Below are 7563 nucleotides of genomic sequence, written 5' to 3'. Positions count from 1 at the left end.
TTGGTGTGTGTATCTCAGCGTTTTGGTGTGTGTATCTCAGCGTTTTGGTGTGTGTGTATCTTTTGGTGTGTCAGCGTTTTGGTGTGTGTGTCTCAGCGTTTTGTGTGTGTGTTTTGGTGTGTGTGTCTCAGCGGTTTGTATCTCAGTGTTTTGTGTGTGTATCTCAGCGTTTTTGGTGTGTGTGTCTCAGTGTTTTGGTGTGTGTCTCATCTCAGTTTTGCGTTTGTGTGTATCTCAGCATTTTGGTGTGTGTATCTCAGCATTTGGTGTGTGTATCTCAGCGTTTTGGTGTGTGTCTCAGTTTTGGTGTGTGTGTCTCAGCGTTTTGGTGTGTGTGTCTCTCAGCGTTTTGGTGTGTGTATCTCAGCGTTTTGGTGTGTGTGTCTCAGCGTTTTGGTGTGTGTGTCTCTCAGCGTTTTGGTGTGTGTATCTCAGCGTTTTGGTGTGTGTATCTCAGCGTTTTGGTGTATCTCAGCGTTTTGGTGTGTGTATCTCAGCGTTTTGGTGTGTGTATCTCAGCGTTTTGGTGTGTGTGTTTTGGTGTGTCTCAGCGTTTTGGTGTATCTCAGCGTTTTGGTGTGTATCTCAGCGTTTTGGTGTGTGTGTCTCAGCGTTTTTGGTGTGTGTGTCTCAGCGTTTTGGTGTGTGTATCTCAGCGTTTTGGTGTGTGTCTCAGCGTTTTGGTGTGTGTATCTCAGCGTTTTGGTGTGTGTGTGTCTCAGCGTTTTGGTGTGTGTGTCTCAGCATTATGGTGTGTGTGTGTCTCAGCGTTTTGGTGTGTGTATCTCAGCGTTTTGGTGTGTGTGTCTCAGCGTTTTGGTGTGTGTCTCAGCGTTTTGGTGTGTGTATCTCAGCGTTTTGGTGTGTGTATCTCAGCGTTTTGGTGTGTGTATCTCAGCGTTTTGGTGTGTCTCTCAGCGTTTTGGTGTGTGTGTCTCAGCGTTTTGGTGTGTGTGTCTCAGTGTGTGTATCTCAGCGTTTTGGTGTGTGTCTCAGCGTTTTGGTGTGTGTCTCTCAGCGTTTTGGTGTGTGTATCTCAGCGTTTTGGTGTGTGTATCTCAGCGTTTTGTGTGTGTCTCAGTATCTCTCAGCGTTTTGGTGTGTGTGTCTCAGCGTTTTGTGTGTGGTGTGTGTGTCTCAGCGTTTTGGTGTGTGTGTCTCAGCGTTTTTGGTGTGTGTATCTCAGCGTTTTGGTTTGTATCTCAGCGTTTTTGTGTGTGTCTCAGCGTTTTGGTGTGTGTCTCATCTTTGGGTGTGTGTATCTCAGCGTTTTGGTGTGTGTGTGTGTGTCTCAGCGTTTTGGTGTGTGTGTGTGTCAGCGTTTTGGTGTGTGTCTCAGCGTTTTGTGTGTATCTCAGCGTTTTGGTGTGTGTTTTGGTGTGTGTGTCTCAGCGTTTTGGTGTGTGTGTCTCAGCGTTTTGGTGTGTGTATCTCAGCGTTTTGGTGTGTGTGTCTCAGCGTTTTGGTGTGTGTATCTCAGCGTTTTGGTGTTGTCTCAGCGTTTTTGTGTGTGTCTCAGCGTTTTGGTTTGTATCTCAGCGTTTTGTGTGTGTATCTCAGCGTTTTGGTGTGTGTGTCTCAGCGTTTTGGTGTGTGTATCTCAGCGTTTTGGTGTGTGTATCTCAGCGTTTTGTGTGTGTATCTCAGCATTTGGTGTGTGTGTCTCAGCGTCTCAGCGTTTTGTGTGTGTTTTGTGTCTCAGCGTTTTGGTGTGTGTGTCTCAGCGTTTTTGGTGTGTGTATCTCAGCGTTTTGGTGTGTGTCTCAGCGTTTTGGTGTGTGTGTCTCAGCGTTTTGTGTATCTCAGGTGTGTATCTCAGCTCAGTTTTGGTGTGTGTGTCTCAGCGTTTGTGTGTGTGTGGTGTGTGTATCTCAGCGTTTTGGTGTGTGTGTCTCAGCGTTTTGGTGTGTGTCTCAGTGTGTGTATCTCAGCGTTTTGGTGTGTGTATCTCAGCGTTTTGGTGTGTGTATCTCAGCATTTTTTGTGTGTATCTCAGCGTTTTGTGTGTGTGTGTTTTTGGTGTGTCTCAGCGTTTTGGTGTGTGTGTATCTCAGCGTTTTGGTGTGTGTATCTCAGCGTTTTGGTGTGTGTGTATCTCAGCGTTTTGGTGTGTGTATCTCAGCATTATGGTGTGTGTGTCTCAGCGTTTTGGTGTGTGTCTCAGCGTTTTGGTGTGTGTATCTCAGTTTTTTGTGTGTCTCAGCCGTTTTGTGTGTATCTCAGCGTTTTGTGTGTGTGTGTGTGTATCAGTGTGTGTATCTCAGCGTTTTGGTGTGTGTATCTCGGTGTTTTGGTGTGTGTGTCTCAGCGTTTTGGTGTGTGTATCTCAGCGTTTTGGTGTGTGTGTCTCAGTTTTGGTCTCAGCGTTTTGTGTGTGTGTGTCTCAGCGTTTTGGTGTGTGTATCTCAGCGTTTTGGTGTGTGTATCTCAGCGTTTTGGTGTGTGTGTCTCAGCGTTTTGGTGTGTGTATCTCAGCGTTTTGGTGTGTGTATCTCAGCGTTTTGGTGTGTGTGTATCTCAGCGTTTTGGTGTGTGTATCTCAGCGTTTTGGTGTGTGTATCTCAGGTGTGTTTCTCAGCGTTTTGGTGTTGTGTCAGCGTTTTGGTGTGTGTCTCTCAGCGTTTTGGTGTGTGTGTCTCAGCGTTTTGTTTTGTGTGTGTTTTGGTGTCTCAGCGTTTTTCAGGTTTTGGTGTGTGTATCTCAGCGTTTTGGTGTGTGTGTATCTCAGCGTTTTGGTGTGTGTGTCTCAGCGTTTTGGTGTGTGTGTCTCAGCGTTTTGGTGTGTGTGTGTCTCAGCGTTTTGTGTGTATCTCAGCGTTTTTGTGTGTCTCAGCGTTTTGGTGTGTGTGTCTCAGCGTTTTTGTGTGTGTCTCAGCGTTTTGGTGTGTGTATCTCAGCGTTTTGGTGTGTGTGTCTCAGCGTTTTGGTGTGTGTATCTCAGCATTTGGTGTGTGTATCTCAGCGTTTTGGTGTGTGTATCTCAGCGTTTTGGTGTGTGTGTCTCAGCGTTTTGTTTTTTTGGTGTGTGTGTCTCAGCGTTTTGTGTGTGTTTGTGTGTCTCAGCGTTTTGGTGTTGTATCTCAGCGTTTTGGTGTGTGTATCAGCGTTTTGGTTTTCTCAGCGTGTGTGTCTCAGTGTGTTTTGGTGTGTGTGTCTCAGCGTTTTGGTGTGTGTGTCTCAGCTTTTGCATTTTTGTGTGTGTGGTGTGTGTATCTCAGCGTCAGCGTTTTGGTGTGTGTGTCTCAGCGTTTTGGTGTGTGTGTCTCAGCGTTTTTGGTGTGTGTGTCTCAGCGTTTTGGTGTGTGTATCTCAGCGTTTTGGTGTGTGTATCTCAGCGTTTTGGTTGTGTGTCTCATCTTTTGTGTTTGTGTTGTGTGTGTATCTCAGCGTTTTTTGGTGTGTGTGTCTCAGCGTTTTGGTGTGTGTGTCTCAAGCGTTTTGGTGTGTGTATCTCAGCGTTTTGGTGTGTGTATCTCAGCGTTTTGGTGTTGGTGTGTGTGTCTCTCAGCGTTTTGGTGTGTGTGTCTCAGCGTTTTGGTGTGTGTGTCTCAGCGTTTTGGTGTGTGTATCTCAGCGTTTTGGTGTGTGTATCTCAGCGTTTTGTGTGTATCTCAGCGTTTTGGTGTGTGTGTCTCAGCGTTTTGGTGTGTGTGTCTCAGCGTTTTGTGTGTATCTCAGTGTGTGTGTATCTCAGCGTTTTGGTGTGTGTCTCATCTTTTTGGTGTGTGTGTCTCAGCGTTTTGGTGTGTGTATCTCAGCGTTTTGGTGTGTGTGTCTCAGCGTTTTTGTGTGTGTATCTCAGCGTTTTGGTGTGTGTCTCTCAGCGTTTTGTGTCTCTCAGCGTTTTTGGTGTGTGTCTCAGCGTTTTTGGTGTGTGTATCTCAGCGTTTTGGTGTGTGTGCGTTTTGGTGTGCGTTTTGTGTGTGTCTCAGCGTTTTGGTGTGTGTGTATCTCAGCGTTTTGGTGTGTGTGTGTGTCTCAGCGTTTTGGTGTGTGTGTCTCTGTGTTTTGTGTGTGTGTCTCAGCGTTTTGGTGTGTGTGTCTCAGCGTTTTGGTGTGTGTATCTCAGCGTTTTGGTGTGTGTATCTCAGCGTTTTGGTGTGTATCTCAGTTTTGGTGTGTGTCTCAGCGTTTTGGTGTGTGTGTCTCAGCGTCTTTTGGTGTGTGTCTCAGCAGGTGTGTGTGTCTCTCAGCGTTGTTGTGTGTTTTTGGTGTGTGTGTGTCTCAGCGTTTTGGTGTGTATCTCAGTGTTTGGTGTGTGTCTCTCAGCGTTTTGGTTTTGGTGTGTGTATCTCAGCGTTTTGGTGTGTGTATCTCAGCGTTTTGGTGGTGTGTGTCTCTCAGCGTTTTGGTGTGTGTATCTCAGCTCGCGTTTTGGTGTGTGTATCTCAGCGTTTTGGTTTTGTGTGTGTATCTCAGCGTTTTGTGTGTGTGTCTCAGCGTTTTGGTGGTGTGTGTCTCAGCGTTTTGGTGTGTGTATCTCAGCGTTTTGGTGTGTGTATCTCAGCGTTTTGGTGTGTGTATCTCAGCGTTTTGGTGTGTGTATCTCAGCGTTTTGGTGTGTTTTGGTGTGTGTCTCAAGCTTTTGTGTGTGTGTCTCAGCGTTTTGGTGTGTGTCTCTCAGCGTTTTGGTGTGTGTATCTCAGCGTTTTTTGTGTGTGCGTTTTGTGTGTGTATCTCAGCGTTTTGGTGTGTGTTTTGGTGTGTGTATCTCAGCGTTTTGGTGTGTGTCTCTCAGCGTTTTGTGTGTCTCAGCGGTTTTGGTTTTGTGTGTGTCTCAGCGTTTTGTTTTGGTGTGTGTATCTCAGCGTTTTGGTGTGTGTGTCTCAGCGTTTTGTGTGTATCTCAGTTTTGGTGTGTGTATCTCAGCGTTTTGGTTTTGTATCTCAGTGTGTGTGTCTCAGCGTTTTGGTGTGTGTGTCTCAGCGTTTTTGGTGTGTGTGTCTCAGCGTTTTGGTGTGTGTGTCTCAGCGTTTTGGTGTGTGTGTCTCAGCGTTTTGGTGTGTGTATCTCAGCGTTTTGGTGTGTGTGTGTTTTGGTGTGTGTCTCAGCGTTTTGGTGTGTGTGTCTCAGCGTTTTGGTGTGTGTGTGTCTCAGCGTTTTGGTGTGTGTGTCTCAGCGTTTTGGTGTCTCAGCGTTTTGTCTCAGTTTTGTTTTGTATCTCAGCGTTTTGGTGTGTGTCTCAGCGTTTTGGTGTGTGTGTCTCAGCGTTTTGGTGTGTGTATCTCAGCGTGTTTTGTGTGTATCTCAGCGTTTTGGTGTGTGTGTGTCTCAGCGTTTTGGTGTGTGTGTCTCAGCGTTTTGGTGTGTGTGTGTCTCATCTCAGCGTTTTGGTGTGTGTATCTCAGCGTTTTGGTGTGTGTATCTCAGCGTTTTGGTGTGTGTGTCTCAGCGTTTTGGTGTGTGTATCTCAGCGTTTTGTTTTGGTGTGTGTATCTCAAGCGTTTTGTGTGTGTGTCTCAGCGTTTTTGTGTGTGTATCTCAAGCGTTTTTGGTGTGTGTATCTCAGTGTTTTGGTGTGTGTATCTCAGCGTTTTTGGTGTGTGTGTCTCAGCGTTTTGGTGTGTGTATCTCAGCGTTTTGGTGTGTGTGTGTCTCAGCGTTTTGGTGTGTGTATCTCAGCGTTTTGGTGTGTGTATCTCAGCGTTTTGGTGTGTGTGTCTCAGCGTTTTGGTGTGTGTATCTCAGCGTTTTGGTGTGTGTGTCTCAGCGTTTTGGTGTGTGTGTTTTGGTGTGTGTATCTCAGCGTTTTGGTGTGTGTGTCTCAGCGTTTTGGTGTGTGTATCTCAGCGTTTTGGTGTGTGTGTCTCAGCGTTTTGGTGTGTGTATCTCAGCGTTTTGGTGTGTGTGTCTCAGCGTTTTGGTGTGTGTATCTCAGCGTTTTGGTGTGTGTCTCGGCGTTTTGGTGTGTGTATCTCAGCGTTTTGGCGTGTGTATCTCAGCGCTTTGGCGTGTGTTTCATGTGTTGGGCGTGCGTTTCGGCGGCGTTCCTCACCACCACGTGGAAGGGGCTGTTGGGAATGTTCTCCCCTCCGAAGCGGATGGTGATGACGTACTTCCCGGGCTCCGGCGCCGTGTAGTAGATGTCAAACGTCCCGTCTGCGTTCTCCACCACGTCCACGTCCAGCTCGGCGCCGTCCGGCGTCGACACCTTGCACGTCACCTTCCCTTTCCCAGCTGCCTTTGCGTCAACGGTGATGACCGTCTCCTCGCCGATCTGGATGGTCGACCCGATACATGAACCTGACAACATGGACAACCAATCAGGACGCCAGGCAGGGAGAATCATTTAACTATCAATGTAAACTTCAAATGATATTTTTCTTTTAATTTAAAAATTTAAATATTTTCAAAAATTCAAAAATGTAAATGTTTTCAATTTTAAAAATTCTAACATTTCTAAAATTGTACAATCAAAGAATTTAAACTTTAAAATGTTTGAATTTGAAGTTTCAAATTTAAAAATAATACTTTTCAATTTCAATACAAATAAAGAAATATATTTTACGGTAATTACGGTTACGTTTCCTGTATTTTAGAAAGAAGTTTCCTCACCCAGTCCGTGTCCTCCGATCGACACTACAGGAAAACAACAAGAGAGTCAGACACCTTCAGGGGATTGTACATAATATACTATATATATATATATATATATATATATATATATTTTTTTCACATTTTGCACTCAATCCATTCAGCCTCTGTTGTCTTATGTTAAACAGCTATTTTGTATATATTGTTCTGGTATTTATAGTTTATTTCATATTAATGTGTAATATGTCGGTTTACGTATGCACCAACCACCAAGGCAAATTCCATGAAGGTGTAACTTATTGTGGCAATAAACTCCTTTCTGATTCTGATACGATCTGATTGGTCAACCCACTTTGATTGGCTGCCAGAGAAAGTGTGGGCGGAGTCTGACCTGTGACCAGACACTTGCTGGCGTCTCCAGTGGGCAGCGCCAGGATGCGGTACGGCGAGTATGGGATCTCGTCTCCACCGTATTTGATGGTGATGGTGTAACGTCCAGCCATGTCCGGGACATAGGACACCGTGTACGTGCCGTCCCGGTTGTCTCGGATGTTCGCCTTCTTGGGTTTCCCCTCTGGATCCTGGAGACACACGGAGAGGATATCAGTGGATATATTTTAATGTATTTAAAGTATAGAGAGCCGAAGTCCCGCCCCTTCCGGTGGACCTCATGGGACCTTAACTCCGAAAAAATATGAACGTTAGTCAACGAATAATTTTATGATCCCGTTTGAATTGAGCCATGGATTACAAATCTGATGTTCGTCAATTTAAAAGATAATTTTTCACCCGAAGAAAGTCTCAGTTAGCCGTTTGTTTGTCATATGACCACTTAGTTTAGCGTGAAACTGCTCAGTGAACTACATCTCCCACTGGACTACATCTCCCAGTGGACTACATCTCCCACTGGACTACATCTCCCACTGGACTACATCTCCCAGTGGACTACATCTCTCGTCTCAGACGATTTACGTCACCTAGCTTGATGCTCGGCTTGCTCGCTAGCTAGCTTATCTCTGTTTCACAACA

At 45.7% G+C, this 7563-nt stretch overlaps 2 protein-coding genes across 2 annotated transcripts in view; one reads left to right on the top strand and one right to left on the bottom strand.

Moving 5' to 3' along the window:
* The window catches only part of LOC114550445 (NLR family CARD domain-containing protein 3-like), a 689968-nt gene that overhangs the window by 418566 nt on the left and 263839 nt on the right, over nucleotides 1–7563 (top strand). The window lies entirely within an intron of this gene.
* Nucleotides 5939–7563, bottom strand: part of LOC114550004 (filamin-C) — a 69221-nt gene continuing 67596 nt past the window's right edge. The window contains exons 31-33 of the mRNA XM_028570422.1: nucleotides 6926–7115; nucleotides 6556–6579; nucleotides 5939–6243 (exon numbers count right to left, since the gene is read on the bottom strand). Of these exons, the coding sequence (XP_028426223.1) occupies nucleotides 5939–6243; nucleotides 6556–6579; nucleotides 6926–7115 (519 nt within the window). The remainder of the gene's footprint in view (nucleotides 6244–6555; nucleotides 6580–6925; nucleotides 7116–7563) is intronic.

This window comes from Perca flavescens, chromosome 23 (assembly GCF_004354835.1).
Source record: "Perca flavescens isolate YP-PL-M2 chromosome 23, PFLA_1.0, whole genome shotgun sequence".
Taxonomy (NCBI): domain Eukaryota; kingdom Metazoa; phylum Chordata; class Actinopteri; order Perciformes; family Percidae; genus Perca; species Perca flavescens.
Note: the sequence above shows the minus strand (reverse complement) of the source record. Positions and strands in the feature narration are given on the sequence as shown.